The following is a 16,358-nucleotide window of genomic DNA, read 5'->3' as shown; positions in this document are numbered from 1 at the left end:
AATCTCACACCTCACTTTACCAGGCTCTGTCTGTGACTCCTTTTTTTTAGAAATTTTAACTCTTTTTGAAGATCCTCATTAAATGTACATGCATGTTTTTTTTCCAGCCGCAATTTCATCTGTGTTCTCTTTCAAACTGACTCTTCAATCAGTTCATTAAGTGGACGTCTATTTGTAGGGGATTGTGATTGGATAGTTTAATCCAATGGTGTACTTCAAATAACACGGTGTGATTTTATTGGTTTTACAAGCCATTTGCTTGGCTACCTTTGATTAGAATACTAACATTACGGAAAAATTTTAGGAGAGGGGAAATATGGGACAAAACATAGTTTTTTCAGAATAAGTCGGGACATTAGAAAAAGTGCTTAAATACAGGACTGTCTCAGGAAAAACGGGACGTCTGGCCACCCTACCCAATCGTCGAGGGTTTATGGCCAGTGATTATGCAAAGTTTACACCTAAAAATCAGCTAATGTGGCACCGGCTTTATGTGTCTGCTAAAAACAATAAGGTTTACACTGAACAAGAGAAGTTATTTGAACTTCTTGAGAACTAAATATATCTCTTGCTCACACTTATAATGTAAGTGAAATTTTACTCTTGTAGTCTGATAAAAGACTAAAGGACAAGCATGGGCGGTTTCAAGAAGATTCTACAGAATGCTTGTTTTCTCTCCGAGTGATGATGTCTCTGAAATAGCGTTTTCAATTGCAGCAAACATGCTAACATTGTAATCTCGTTCAACTTGACATTTAGAAAACGACATGAGCACTAAATGTATATTTTTAAATACATTAATATTTTTTAATTATATGATAAGTCATTTAAATGACTATTTACCAAAATACGAACCTCTTAAAAGCTAAATGAGACTCAGCATGCATGTTGCATTGAGTGTAACATGCAAACATTAGTGGCTATAATCAAATTACCAATACATACATATTCTACAGAATATTTCTGTCAAAGATGATTTGCCAATTTTTTTTCCAAGTTTGCAAAGAAGACGCGTCTGGCTGTCGGTCGATGCGCGTTCGCGTGTCAACGTGGCGTTTCATAGCCAGTAAAATTGAGAATTTCGCACGGTTCCACCCACTTTCTTCCTGTGATTTGCTACTATCCATGTCAGTATAACAATTTTGAGCGCACGTAAAGGCAAGTGCCCCTCCTACTTTTACATGCAGAATAGTGCCAACGCGTACTCCTTAACTTAAAAAAACGGGTGTACTCAAGCAGAAAAAACTGCAGGTTTGGTAAGTAATTTTTAGCAGTTTAAGATTTGAAATATTTGCGCCAGAAGTTAAACTGCACATGTGTAGTTGTAACTGTGAACTTTTAATAAGTTGGGGCATTCATTTAATAGTTATATTGTTGCCTGCTGTAAATCACAGCGCAATGAAAAACATTATTGATTAATTTATACATATTTATTTTCGGTTTTTATGAGTATGCTTTAAAATAAAATATTTTATGCTTATTATTCAGAAATAAATAATTATTGGTGAAAATGTCTATGCTCTTTAATTTGATTTAAATTCGAATAAGGCCACTGAAGAATAATTTCAGCTTTATGTAATAGATTTTTCATTGCCAAGCACACTGAATTTGTGAATTTGATGTATTAGTGTGCAATATGCTTTTCAGGTTAATCTCTAATAGCATGCATGGAGGCTAGAATTTATCTAATGGCTCTCCCTTTCTCTCTCTCTCTCTCTCTCTCTCTCTCTCACTCACACACACACACACACACACACACAGACACACATTAGGGAAAATATGCAGCTGCTTTTTTTGGGGACAATTGCCCTGCTTGTTGGGGTCACATTTGCTGTGCCCGCGCAGGAAAAGCGTGTGCATCGGCAGCCTGACCTCAGTGACCATGTTCACGATGATGCCCACGGTTACCAGTATGACCATGAGGCCTTCCTGGGCAAAGAGGAAGCCAAGACCTTTGACCAGCTAAGCCCTGAGGAGAGCAAAGAGAGACTAGGGTAAACATAAAATAGCCAGAATGACTCAGTTTGTATGGGAGAAAAATAATTGTTACGTCTCTTAATATCTGTGGTTTACCTTTTCAATTTTTGGTGTATCCTCCATGCAGAAGGATTGTGGATCGGATTGACACAGATAAGGATGGCTTCATCAGCCACGCAGAGCTACATCACTGGATTAAACACAGGCAGAGGAGGTACATTGAGGAGAATGTGGACAAGCACTGGAAAGAATACGACCAGAACAAGGATGGAAAGATTGCATGGACCGAGTACAAAAACACTACCTATGGATTTTACACTGGTAATTGAAACATGCACTTGAATTTGGGCGTGGTACCTAATTTTGTTATGTTTAATGGGAGACCACTGTTCAGAGGGAGTTGTGAAATGTGCCCCCATCTTTGCAAATATTACATTTTTGGGATAAATCATTATTTCAGGTACCATAAAAAACAGCAAATTAAAATAGAAAAAATGTATGATGTATCACTTTTAGATCTTAAACTCCAACACATACTGCAGAACTAAAGTGTAATTATCAGTGACTTGTTACTAAATTCCAGATGAAGAGTTTAATGATGTTGAAGATAAGGTGAGTTACAAAGCCATGCTCACTAGAGATGAGAGGCGATTTAAGTCAGCAGACCGGGATGGGGATGGCCTCGCTACCAGGGAAGAGTTCACCGCCTTCCTCCATCCAGAGGAGTTCGACCACATGAAAGACATTGTCATACAGGTATACAGGGAACACATCAGGTATATCAAAGTGAAATAAAACTAAGATAATGTAAAGAAAATGGTCCAAATTTTGGTTTGTATTCTCAGATACCATATGTGAACAAAGTCAAGGAATTTTATTCCAGTTGAATTAAGTAAAAAGAAAATTGTAAAAAAAAAATAAAAAATTAGAAAAAAAGGCGGCCGGGTCCAAATGACAGGAACACATAAGGGTTAAAAGAAAGTAATTTACAGAAATTAAGACAATTTTATAGGATGGAAATATAATTTTTATGACTGTACATTAAAGCCCCTCTCTGCTTTTTGTTTCATTTTTAAAGGAAACAATCGAGGACATTGACAAGAATGGTGATGGCAAGATTAATCTGCAGGAATACATTGGTAAGTTTCTACACTCTCCTCCTGGGAGGGAAAGAAAACTTCATTAGAACTGATATTTCGTGGTCATGTAATTGTCAATTTTGGCATCTGTTGCTTTTACCCCTAGGGGACATGTTCAGCGCTGAAGATGGAGAGAGTGAACCAGACTGGGTCACTACAGAAAAGAAACACTTTTCAGAGTTCAGAGACATTAACAAGGTATACAATGGGAACAAAACTAGCGATGGGAAAGAAATTAAGAAGATAACTCTGCCTCCCCTTCGGCCATTATTTTACGGTTCATGTTTTGTTTTTAATTTTGATAGGATGGTTTCCTTGATGCCAGCGAAGTAGTTCAGTGGATCCTCCCAGGAGAGGTTGACCATGCTGATAATGAGGCCAGGCATCTCATTCACGAAACTGATAAAAATAACGTAAGTAACATTCACTGGGGCTGTGCATGGGTGCTGTCATTCACAGGGGCTGTGCATGGGTGCTGTCATTCACATCAATTTGCAAGCATGCAGAAATTGTAATTTATTTTGGTAAATTGAATCAATAATTTTCTCTTTCTGTCCTCCTCCTTTCAATTCGCTACCAATGAATCACAATGGACTTGCAACTGCTTTGCGTAATTGACTAACCAGGATGACAAAATCACCAAGAAGGAGATACTGGCAAACTGGAACATGTTTGTTGGGAGCCAGGCGACAAATTACGGAGAGGATCTCACCAAAAGACATGATGAGCTTTAATGATCTTATATCTGGGTCTAGGGGAGGGAATACATGTTCGGTGTTGAAGAGATATTGAGGAGGGCATTTGATAAGAAAATGACAGTAAATTCTCCTTAACCTGTTAGGTAGGACCATTTCCAAAGTCAAAGGATTTAGGGGGTTGGGATTTGGGTTTCTGGGTTAGAATCTTACCAAGACATATAGTTTAATTTATTGTCAAACACATTTCATTTATTGCATTTTTCAGGGGAAATGAAATCTTATAACTTTACATACATAAGAATGAAGAACACTTACATTCCTTATGAATAGAAACTCCACCTCACTTATGTTACGTGAGGCTATTGACAAAGTCTTCCACTTGTTAGAGCTCAGAGATGCTCAGGAATTCCGCACTGAATACAGGGCCGGTTACAGGTAGAGACACTTTAACAGGCCTGTTTTAACTGTTACAAACAACCCGATCTCACACCAAAGGTCTGCGATTTCACATTTAATGTACCACTTTTATGATTATAAGCATAGATGGGAGAAAGGAGAAATGAAGCCAGAAAGGAGAAATGAAGCCAGGGCAAGAAGGGAGAAAAAAGGAGACAGAAGTGATTTACACTGTATTGGTGCAACATTTTTCTCTCTGTGAATTCTAAATAAAGCCATGTTGGTTTTTAAAATTAATTTTGGAGTGGGATTTAATTTCAATGGTAAATGCACCTCTTGATGTAAGTAAGAATCCTTTCAAATCACATTTTAAGTACCTACTTAAAACCTATTCTTAATCCTCATAATCTCAATGAAAACTAAATCAACCTTTGCCCTTTGCATTTCCCAAACTGTGTCTGTGTCCTTGCTATAATTTTTAGGATGGTTGTCTCTCTCTATCAGTGAGATCATGGATAAAATTGATTTTATTAAAGTCAGCACCATAACTGACTTTGGGACCTTAGTAGTGGACTATCATGATGAGCTTTAACCCCATAACCATCAGAAAATCTCTCAAAAACTATTAAAAAAAGACAAATGACTTTTAAATTGTGTATATTGCATGATTTATTAAAAAAGAAAAATATAACACATTTATCAGTGTATTAATAAGTAAACATGAATGTATCTTCAGGGGCAAGAAAACTAAACTTCAAATTCATTCAGTTTCCTTTCACCAAATGAATGACAACAAAATACTGAGTAAAAGCCCAACAGAACAAATGACTTTTAAATTGCGTATATTGCATGATTTATAAAAAAAAGAAAAAGATAACACATTTATCTGTGTATTAATATGTAAACATAAAAGTATTTTTAGGGGCAAGAAAACAACTTCAAATTCATTCAGCTTCCTTTCACCAAATGAATGACAACAAAATACTGAATAAAAGCCCAACAGTATATATTTTCAATATATTTACAGGGTCCATTCCTTTATGCTTGCATGACGGGTCTGGCCTCTTTGGCTTTGAGATCCACACCTGAACCTGCAAATCCAGTCCCACCCTGCCATAAAGAGATTTTTATATTTAACCATTTTAACATGACTTCATGTATTTGTAGTACATTGTGAAAGCACTCTCTCTTTTACGTACCCTTTGAAAAGGTATGATGTCCTTGTCTTTCAGTTTGTCTCCTGTGATTGGATCAATCATATCTTTCCGTATGAGCTTCTCTACAGACTCCATAGTGACTACCGCTCCACTTGAGGAAAAGACAGTAAGAAAGAGACAAAACTAGAAGTGAGAGGAAGGACTAAAATCACTGTCACTGGGCCTCATTCATGAAACACGAGCAGAACAAATTTTTGTGTAAATCCTAAAGCCGTTCTGACGTAAATTCTCGAATTCATGAAAGTTTTGGTATTTTCAAAATGTTAGTTGGTACAAACAAAATTTACACCTGCTCCCGACCACGTGTAAATCATGCGTAAGACATCCGAATGTGTCGTGTTCTTTCAGGCAAACTGTTATGACGTTTTGATAGAAGTGAATATAAATAAGTAATGAAAACATTTACTAATAATTAAATTATTGAAATTAACCTTAAAAAATAACAAATTCGTTTAAAAAAGAAAAGAAAAAAGTTCTCTTTTTAAACCATAGCATATACTTATTTAGAAATGTTTCTTTACTGCTTGATTTTTTTTTTTTTTTTTTTCAAAGTATAATTTTTTACAACTCTGCTTATCATGTTTCCAGCAGAAGCGCTTGATTTTTCTCTAAAAGATTAATGCTCTCAAATGTGACTGGTTGGACAGTTTTTATTTTTATTTGATATGAGCTCTATAATTTAGGTTTCATAATTTAGTATAGGCATTGGTAAATTGAGTTCAGTTGATAACGTATGGTCAATGATAATGCTGTTAAATCCATAAACACAGCCAGCACACTGTTGTATAGCTTGCAAATCTGTAATACCTTACAGCATTTCATTCAAAGATCTTCTTCAGGCATTCTATTAATTTCTCTGAAGATTCTTCCAGTTGCATGTAGCCGAGATGATTTACCTGAGAAGTTTCACAAATGATGCTGGCGATGCACTCAACTGAACCAGAGAAGGTTAATGATGGTGGATATCCTCCTCCTGGCGTGAACTGAACATTGCTGACACTCATGTCAAACCAGTTTTATTGACTTTACTTGAACTGTTTGATTCAGAAAAGATCGTCATATGACAGCAAAAACATGCAATGACAGTATGTCCTCACTTTCTTTGAGACACTATTGTGTTTGCAAAATCAAAATTTTACGATGTGAATGCACTTCATTCATAAAACAAATTCATTACTGTTCTGCATAGATGTGAACAGCATTTACTAGCGAGTCTGGTGCCTTCCTTATATGGCGTTTTCATGGGCGTTGATTATGATAATTGTGAATGAACGTGCACACGCCCCCTCTTTACGGATGTTTGGAATTCACTAACATACACACATTTTATTAACAAATATGGTAAGTACAAAGCATTCGTGAATACGGCAGAAAATTTTCAGGAAGGTCCATTTTACACACAAATTACTCTGAATTTACTCATATATTTATGAAAGTTTCATGAATGAGGCCCACTATGAGTAAGTTGTCAAAATAATTATTGTTGAAAAGGCTGTGTAAAAGTCAAACTCACGAGGGCCTGAGAACTGCACAGGGCACAGAGTTCCCGAGAGTGTCTTTGGTTACTGCACACACATATCTGTCCTGAAAACCACATAAAATACTTTATGAACAATTAAAAAAAACACTTTCGCTCATGACATTGATTACAAAGGTGTTTCCTTATATGGAAATGAGGAGTGCAGGTTATGAAAAACAATGTAGAAGACAATAGTTCAGAAAGAAAAGTGGACGATGACTTGGTCTACTAATTACCTGCCGTGTGAGGAGGGCCACTCTGTCCAGACCAGGATCCAGTGGAGTAAAGCGCACAGAAATCAAATCACTCATCTTCAAAGGACGCCCTGACATGGGGCACAACACTGCCTTTGACTGAAAAATCAGGAGAGGAGAACAAATAGTTGGACAAACAAACCTATCAAGGGGATGACTGACCAAAAGAACACTTGGCATTAGCGTGCAAACTGATATCAGAGTAAGCATAATCTCTTATGTAATACTCTTCTATGAGTAAAAAGAGACTACAAAAGGGCCACAGTTTGGGGACGCGTGGCTGGCAGAGAGACGGGGAAGTGGGAGAAATTAGAAACTTACAGGTTTTTTAAGCAAGGTGGGCTTGGCCTCTGGTGTGAGGCTGGGGATCCAGAAGCTGGGCAGGGCTGAAGAAGAACTGGACTCTCCCGCTGAAGCGTCAGAAGTGGAGGAGCTCGGTGAGCTCTTTGGGATTCCATCACCTTTAGATTTACCTACAAAGAAATCAGGTAAAACACTTAACCAAGGGCATTCATTACAACACATTCCCAGTATAAATCTCGCATCATGTCCATAACATCACAGTATTGTAATTTAAACTTCTTTATATCATCCTCCAGTATTAGATCATTCTCTCATCACTTACCTTCATGCTGTCTCAAACTTGTCTGACATCATCTTCTGCAGAACACAAAGATATTTTGAAGGATGTTTGAGATGTTTTTCTCCATATAATATAAGTCAATGGGGTTTAAAACTTTCAAGCTCTAAAAAAGTCACAAAGGCAGCATAAAATTAATCCATATGACTTGAGTGGTTTAATCAATTTTTTCTGTAAGTGGAACAAAGTGCAGGCTTTTTATGACGCTGCACACGTTTGCCAGGTACGCAATCCTAGTATTATTATTATAAATCAATAAGACATTGCATTTTCATTTTCTAGTGTTTATAATCAACCTTTTGGGGACTGTGGTACATTTTAAAAATATGACAAAAAACACTCCGTTCACATCTGCATTTTCAAAATAGCTCAACTGGGTTTGAAAACCGCAAAGCTGGCAACAATGTGTCTGGTTTATGAACAGCGCTCTGCACATGCGTCAAGTGTGTATAAGTGTGTGAACGAGCTTCTCTCATTTGTGTCAAGATTTATAGTGAATAAGGACTTACATTTTGATCTGTTTCTCACCCAAAGCGATTGTATCACTTCAGAAGACATAGATTAAACACCTTGAGTCGCACGGATTTATTTTGTGCTGCCTTTATGCCCTATTTGGAGCTTGAAAGTTTAGGACCTTATTGACTTAAATTGTATAGACAAAAACACATCATACATCCTTCAAATGTCTTTGTTTAAGTTCCACAGTAGAAAGAAAGTCATGCGAGTTCGAGATTGCATAAGGGTAAGTAAATAATGAGACAATTTGCATTTTTGGGTGAACTATTCCTTTAATACCTGAGGTAAAGGGGTTGATTGGCTTGGAGACAATGTTGTTCTCTCTCTGTTTGAACTTCTCTGCTCTCTGTCTTTCCTCAGACTTGGACTCCAGCTGGCCCTCACTCTTCAAAGCCTGTTTCTGCTTCTCATATGCCTAAGTCATATGTGTTAGAAAAAGAGAGATGGAGTGAGATAATGACATTTGCATTTAGAGCAAAACACATATACACACGTAAATATGCACACATGCTCAAACCTTCATTTTCTTAGCAATCTCTGTCTTTTGGTGAAGGATGTATTGCAGAATGGCTTCTTTTTCATATATGTATCCATCTTCACTGCAGTGAGCAGATATAAACACAAACACTGGTGAAGTTGAAGCATATCATTTAAAATTTAAGTTAGTGACATGCAATGGTAACCAATGGTGCACACATATATTAACATTGCAGGGTTCCCAATCTTTCTGACCAGTGACCATTTCCATGACCTTTCTAGTCATTTGTGATTACTGGATAAGGATTTCTAAAAGTATTTAATAAAGATTGCACTCACAGTGAGAAATTTAAAGCTGTTTAAATATTTCAGAGCTGAACATTTTTTTGAATTGAGAACAATTTCAGGTTTTCCATGACCGTGGGAGCCCTGACACTGTTGGCAACTGGCTTCTGTAATAGGCTATTTAGCATAGCAAACAGGGAGATCAGAAATAACATGGACAACAACTTTTCCATGTTACATGGACGTTAAGTTTTTTGGGGGTTACAACTTATACAAATATATATGGGAAAGATGATCTATAACTGGTTGCTATTCCTTCGGCACCATGTTAAACCACCTTTCACCATTTTTGCGGAGTGTGACAAATATTTTTTAATGAGATATATATGTGTGTATATATATATATATATATATATATATATATATATATATATATATATATATATATATATGTGTGTGTATATTATATATATATTTATACACACACACACACACACACACGCACACGCACACACACCAAGTTTGGAATAATGTATAGATTTTGCTCTTATGGAAAGAAATTAGTACTTTTATTCACCAAAGTGGCATTCAACTGATCACAATGTATAGTCAGGACATAAATAATGTGAAAAATTACTATTACAATTTAAAAAAAAAAAACAAAAAAAAAAAACAACTCAAAACTTACTTAAACTACTTCAAAGAGTTCTCATCAAAAAATCCTCCACGTGCAGCAAAAGCTTTGCAGATCCTTGGCATTCTAGCTGTCAGTTTGTCCAGATACTCAGGTGACATTTCACCCCACGCTTCCTGTAGCACTTGCCATAGATGTGGCTGTCTTGTCGGGCACTTCTCATGCACATTCCAGTCTAACTGATCCCACAAAAGCTCAATGGGTTTAAGATCCATAACACTCTTTTCCAATTATCTGTTGTCCAATGTCCGTGTTTCTTTGCCCACTCTAAGACTGGTTGCCTATTGAAGCTAAGCAGGGCTGAGCCTGGTCAGTACCTGGATGGGAGACCTCCTGGGAAAACTAAGGTTGCTGCTGGAAGAGGTATTAGGGAGTCCAGCAGGGGGTGCTCACCCTGTGGTCTGTGTGGTCCCTGTGGTCCTAATGCCCCAGTATAGTGATGGGGACACTATACTGTAAAAAGGCACCGTCCTTCGGGTGAGACATTAAACTGAGGTCCTGACTCTCTGTGGTCATTAAAAATCACAGGACACTTCTCGAAAAGAGTAGGGGTGTAACCCTGGTGTCCTGGCCAAATTCCCCCCATTGGCCCTTATCAATCATGGCTTCCTAATAATCCTCATCCATTAATTGGCTGTATCACTCCACTCTCTCCTCTCCACCAATAGCTGGTGTGTGGTGAGTGTACTGGTGCACTATGGCTGCTGTTCCGTCATTCAGGTGGATGCTGCACAATGGTGGTTGTTGAGGAGAGTCCCCTCTTCACTGTGTAAAGTGCTTTGAGTGTAGTGTCAGAAAAGTGCATATAAATGTAATGTTCATTCATTCATTTTCTGTTTCAAAAGTGGCTTTTTCTTTGCAATTCTTCCCATAAGGCCTGCACCCCTGAGTCTTCTCTTTACTGTTGTACATGAAACTGGTGTTGAGCAGGTAGAATTCAATGAAGCTCTCAGCTGAGGACATGTGAGGCGTCTATTTCTCAAACTAGAGACCCTGAAGTACTTATCCTCTTGTTTAGTTGTATCTGGGCCTTCCACATCTCTTTCTGTCCTTGTTAGAGCCAGTTGTCCTTTGTCTTTGAAGACTGTAGTGTACACCTTTGTATGAAATATTGATTTTTTTTTTGGCAATTTCAAGCATTGGAGCTTTCATTTCTCAAAACTATGATAGGCTGATGTGTTTCTAGAGAAAGCGGTTACTTTTTTGCCATTTTTGACCTAATATTGACCTTAAGACATGCCAGTCTATTGCATACTGTGCCAACTCAAAAACAAACACAATTTTAAACTTCATTTAACGAACCAAATAGCTTTCAACTTTGATATAATGGCAAGTGAATTTCTGGTAACAAATTAGCAATTTAGCATGATTACTCAAGGATAAGGTTTGAGTGATGGCTGCTGGAAATGGGGCCTGTCTAGATTTGATCAAAAATGATTTTTTTCAAATAGTGATGGTGCTGTTTTTTACATCAGTAACGTCCTGACTATACTTTATGATCAGTTGAATGCCACTTTGGTGAATTAAAATACCAATTTCAACAGCAAAATCTGTACATTATTCCAAACTTTTGGCCACCAGTGAATATATAAATATATAATTTCAAATATCTTATGTAGTCATAATTAACGTGTGTACAATAATTAAACAAGAATCAGAAAACTGCTGTTGAAAATAATTGCAGAATAATTATAAAGATTGGCTAACAAAACAGCATCAAACAACAGCATGTAAAATAATTCATTTCACAAAGCTAAAAGCACATCTTAACTGCAATGAGGATGTAGGAAACCAATGCATTAATGTAAGTTAAAGTGAGGCTCGTACGTTATAACGGGGTCCCTACAGGGCTGTAACGACAGACAGCAGCAGTCAAAATCTTTGATTGCATCTTTTCCCAGACGCACACTCTGTGTCCCATAACCCGACGCCGCTGGAAAGTCAAAAGAGATAGACAATGAACATTACTGCAATTATTTCACGGCTTGTAATTATTTTTAATGTGAAACGACTCTGTTAGCTAAATATCTTTAGAGGCACGTTACCGGTGTCTTTCCTCTTCTCGTGATAAGTGTAAACAGCTCCTGCTGTACAGTTCTTCCCATGTCGAGTCATGTCGGTCCTTCACAGAGCAAAATGATCTATTTCTATGGAGTGATAAAACAGTATCAAAAGAATACACGTTGACGCCAGAGGGATCATAGCGAGCAAGGATTATTATTTACCAGACAATCCATAATACACATCAAACTACAACCCGAAAGAGACACATAAATCATACAAAGTGCATGCTATCATAAAAAAAAAAAACTTTTTATATATATATATATATTAGAAATGCAAGAATAAACGCAGAAATTGTTGTTTACCTCGTATGATTGTGAACCGGAAACAGTATCAGACGCTTTTCTTCTTAATTTTTTTATGGCGGTTGGCATACAACGAAATGTGCATTACCGCCACCTGCTGGTTAGGAGCATAGGGTCGGGCTCAAATTACGCTATTCTTAGTAAAAATGCACCGTCTCCTCCTGACTGACCTATATTCTTTTATTTAACTCTGTCGCTTTCAGATATTGCATTACAAATGTAAAACATTCATCCCATGAATTTCTTCCTAGAATGCCTGTCAACTCAAATCACCTTAATTTTCTTAAAGCTACACTATGTAACTTTTTTTGGTTAAAAAATAACAAAATGTTATTAATGAGAGAGTGCAACAAAAATCCATCTTAACAAAAGTAACAGTCAGTATCTGGTGTGGCCACCAGCTGCATTAAGTACTGCAGTGTTCAATGGGATTGAGATCTGGGCTCTTCGCTGGCCATGGCAGAATACTGACATTCCTGTCTTGCAGGAAATCACACACAGAACGAGCAGTATGGCTGGTGGCATTGTCATGCTGAAGGGTCATGTCAGGATGTGCCTGCAGGAAGGGTACCACTTGAGGGAGGAGGATGTCTTCCCTGTAACGCACAGCATTGAGATTGCCTGCAATGACAACAAGCTCAGTCTGATGATGCTGTGACACACCACCACGGACCATGATGGACCCTCCACCTCCAAATCGATCCCGCTCCAGAGTACAGGCCTCGGTGTAACGCTCATTCCTTCGATGATAAACGCAAGTCCGACCATCACCCCTGGTGAGACAAAACCATGACTCGTCAGTGAAGAGCACTTTTTGCCAGTGAAGGTGGGTTTGTGCCCATAGGCGACGTTGTTGCCTGTGATGTCTGGTAAGGACCTGCCTTACAACAGGGCTACAAGCCCTCAGTCCAGCCTCTCTCAGCCCACTGCGGACAGTCTGATCACTGATGGAGGGATTGTGCATTCCTGGTGTAACTCGGGCAGTTGTTGTTGCCATCCTGTACCTGTCCCGCAGGTGTGATATTCGGATGTACCGATCCTGTGCAGGTGTTGTTACACGTGGTCTGCCACTGCGAGGACAATCAGCTGTCCTTCCTGTCTCCCTGTTGTGCTGACGTAGGCGTCTCACTGTACAGACATTGCAATTTATTGCCCTGGCCACATCTGCAGTCCTCATGCCTCCATGCAGCATGCATAAGGCACGTTCACACAGATGAGCAGGGACCCTGGGCATCTTTCTTTTGGTGTTTTTCAGAGTCAGTAGAAAAGTCTCTTTAGTGTCCTAAGTTTTTATAACTGTGACCTTAATTGCCTACCGTCTGTAAGCTGTTAGTGTCTTAATGACCGTTCCACAGGTGCATGTTCATTAATTGTTTATGGTTCATTGATAAAGCATGGAAAACATTGTTTAAACCCTTTACAATAAAGATCTATAAAGTTATTTGGATTGTTACAAAATTATCTTTAAAATACAGTGTCCTGAAAAAGGGACGTTTCTTTTTTTGCTGAGTTTATAAGAGCCTTCAATGGTCTTTTTTTCCTCAACCCAACTAAAGCCATTAACATTGCTACCATTTCTCCAGTGAAAACTGAAAGATTATCTGAGATTCTTTTATTAACCTGAATATTGAAACCCAGAACCGTGAATGCCGCACCTACTTTGTTTTCTATATTTTTCGATGCATCTGAATATATATGGACATAGCTGTAATAATTATCTTGCAGGTACTTATGTGTTATTTGCAGAGTCTGAGACAGGATAATTTACCAGAGGGGGCATTTGTAATTTTGAAAGGAGCAAAGATGTGCCACTTTACCATAAGATTTAATGTTGCTGAAAATTACGAACTTGCGAGCTTGCAAACCACACAAACCTAAACACCTCCTAAAGCAGAGTACATGATATATGTTCACTTCCTGGTAACTGTTGTGAAGCAGAGGCTGCAGCCAGAAGATGCTTCTATATCCCTTGCCTGTACATGTGTCTGAAATTGTGGCATGTCAGCACTTTAAAACATACCAAAAATATACAAAATTAACAAAAGCGAAATCTAAACATTTTTGTTTAATAAATGTCTAATCAAATGATCCTCTGGGGAACACACTCCAAAAACTTGCCTATATTTCAGATTTACGCATTTCAATTTCATAACAAAATTCCATGAAATTTAACTGAGTAATCTTAAACAAAATTATATGAAAAAAAAAAAAAAATCAAAACTCAATATATTTCAATTTTATTAATTTAATTTTGATAAAACTCAATTCAATTTGATGGAATTTGTTTGCTTGAGAAAATGAAATTCTATCCATTTATCAGCCTAAATAATGTTTTAGACAGCTTCACTTATATTCATTAACAAAACACAGCAAAAGGTAGCTAACCGCTGCCCTCAGAATTAGAACAACTGAATGCACCGAGTGCTGGTGTTAAAACTCTTGTCTTGAGGACCACATCTCTCCACTTACGCTTGCACTTTTTAGTTACATCATTTACATCATTCATTCTGTTACGAATCACGCCCCTGTAGTTCCTCCCGCTCACCACCAGAGGGCTCCATCACCCAGGTATTCACTTTAACTCTCTGGACTCCATTTCCCATAATCCCGTACCTGGCACTGATTACCCACTCTCACTCTTTCTCATTGCGAAGTCTTGTTTGCCCTGGCTGACATTTCCGAGCATTACCTGTGTTACTACCTTGCCTGTGTACGATCCTGAGGCCTGTACCATGAAGGTCGCTGAAGGAACTCAGGGTTTCAGGATTGGTTTCTGGTTGACAAATTCAAACCAATCCAATCAGGCTTAATTGATACCATGATGCAGCTCATCAACTTGTCAACTCAGGCTTCGATTACGCGCTCGTGCTCATGAATGAGTGACGTTTGCTGCGCACAACCAATCGTGTGAGAGAAGGCGATTCAATTCTCGTGAAAGACTCAGCGGGATTTACCTCTCTGCTGAAAGCTGATTATTATGAAAATAAGAATTTAAATTAATTTAAACTGTGCACAAGACATTGTTTTAAAAATATAAAAAAATAAATAAAATGCATTTACACTGTTCAAGAGTTCAGCATGAAATCATGACTTAAAACATATGATTTACACATTACATGGGATAACTGTAAAATTATGAAGCAATTAAAGACATTTACAAGAAGAAACAGGGGCTTCTAAGAGAGCTCAAGAGGACTGCTGCAAACAAATTCTTAATGTGATAAAAAAATAAAAAAATAATAATAATATATATATATGGTACTGATATACCAGCTGTTTTACATATATATATATATATATATATATATATGTTTGTGTGTGTGTGTGTAAAACAGCTGGTATATCAGTGCGTAAGTGAATTAATCTAGGCCCACAACAAGAACACACAGGCTTATTCATTTTAAAAGCTTAAATTTATTTAAAATATAAAAGCTTTTGTATTTATTTGGATTGAAAACTTTATATATCATTCAAAACTATTACAAATAAATATAGGCTACTATTTATTACAAAACTATTAGAGACTATAAGGATGAATATTCTCCCTAAATTTATTTTCCTTTATCAAAATCTACTAGTTAGTAGTATATCAAAATTCTTTTTTTTTTAAATTTTTTTTTAGATGATGGAATAAACTACTTTGTAAATATACATAGGATAATAGGAAACCTAAAATTATTCTTAAAATTCTTAAGTTGTCAAAAAGGCTCGGAGGACTAGAATTCCCAAATTTAATAAATAATTCTAAAGCTGCCCAAATTCAACCTAAACTGAAGAATCTAAAGTGAAATGGAGGAGGATGGAAATTTATCAAATGGGGGAACCTATTAGTATATCCCTGTTCCTACCCAAACAAAGCAAAAAATGTAAATCAAAAGATTATATTTGTATTAATAGTACTTTTTGAATTTGGTTAGAAAAAAAATAAAATCTTTAACTATAAAGATACAGTTAATTTACATGAAATTGCTAAAGATCCTGATGTCATGCCAAATAGATTATATAATACATTTTAGTTGTGGGCAGACAGAGGTCTGAAAAGATATCACCAACTGTTCACTGATAAAGGAATGGATACCTTTTCAAACCTAGCAAAAAAGTATGAGCTTCAAAATTCTTTTTATTTTAATGTTTATTATTATTTACAGGTAAGAAGATATTTATTAACAGAAGTTAA

General features: G+C 37.1%; 2 protein-coding genes across 3 annotated transcripts; one reads left to right on the top strand and one right to left on the bottom strand.

Moving 5' to 3' along the window:
• Positions 1-1,170: 1,170 nt before the first annotated feature.
• On the top strand, positions 1,171-4,484 carry LOC127451810 (reticulocalbin-1-like). The gene is made up of 8 exons (XM_051716767.1): positions 1,171-1,256; positions 1,762-1,994; positions 2,105-2,298; positions 2,561-2,733; positions 3,056-3,116; positions 3,223-3,314; positions 3,422-3,529; positions 3,743-4,484. The coding sequence occupies exons 2-8, from the start codon at positions 1,780-1,782 to the stop codon at positions 3,848-3,850; spliced, it is 951 nt and encodes a 316-aa protein (XP_051572727.1). The 5' UTR covers positions 1,171-1,256; positions 1,762-1,779; the 3' UTR covers positions 3,851-4,484.
• Positions 4,485-4,867: 383 nt separating this feature from the next.
• Positions 4,868-12,276, bottom strand: LOC127451812 (nitric oxide synthase-interacting protein). Of its 2 annotated transcripts, XM_051716769.1 has the most exons (10): positions 12,182-12,276; positions 11,858-11,959; positions 11,640-11,745; positions 8,874-8,955; positions 8,636-8,771; positions 7,522-7,673; positions 7,183-7,299; positions 6,941-7,011; positions 5,410-5,518; positions 4,868-5,320 (listed from the first exon to the last, which is right to left on the bottom strand). In XM_051716769.1, the coding sequence occupies exons 2-10, from the start codon at positions 11,925-11,927 to the stop codon at positions 5,249-5,251; spliced, it is 915 nt and encodes a 304-aa protein (XP_051572729.1). In that variant the 5' UTR covers positions 11,928-11,959; positions 12,182-12,276; the 3' UTR covers positions 4,868-5,248. The 2 variants fall into 2 exon arrangements, with proteins under 2 accessions (XP_051572729.1, XP_051572731.1); XM_051716771.1 differs by lacking the exons at positions 4,868-5,320; positions 5,410-5,518 and adding an exon at positions 5,530-6,461.
• Positions 12,277-16,358: the final 4,082 nt, after the last annotated feature.

The sequence above is a fragment of the Myxocyprinus asiaticus genome, chromosome 14, assembly GCF_019703515.2.
Source record: "Myxocyprinus asiaticus isolate MX2 ecotype Aquarium Trade chromosome 14, UBuf_Myxa_2, whole genome shotgun sequence".
Classification (NCBI taxonomy): Eukaryota; Metazoa; Chordata; class Actinopteri; order Cypriniformes; family Catostomidae; genus Myxocyprinus; species Myxocyprinus asiaticus.
The sequence above is the reverse complement of the archived record's forward strand: the minus strand, read 5'-3'. Positions and strand labels throughout refer to the sequence as shown.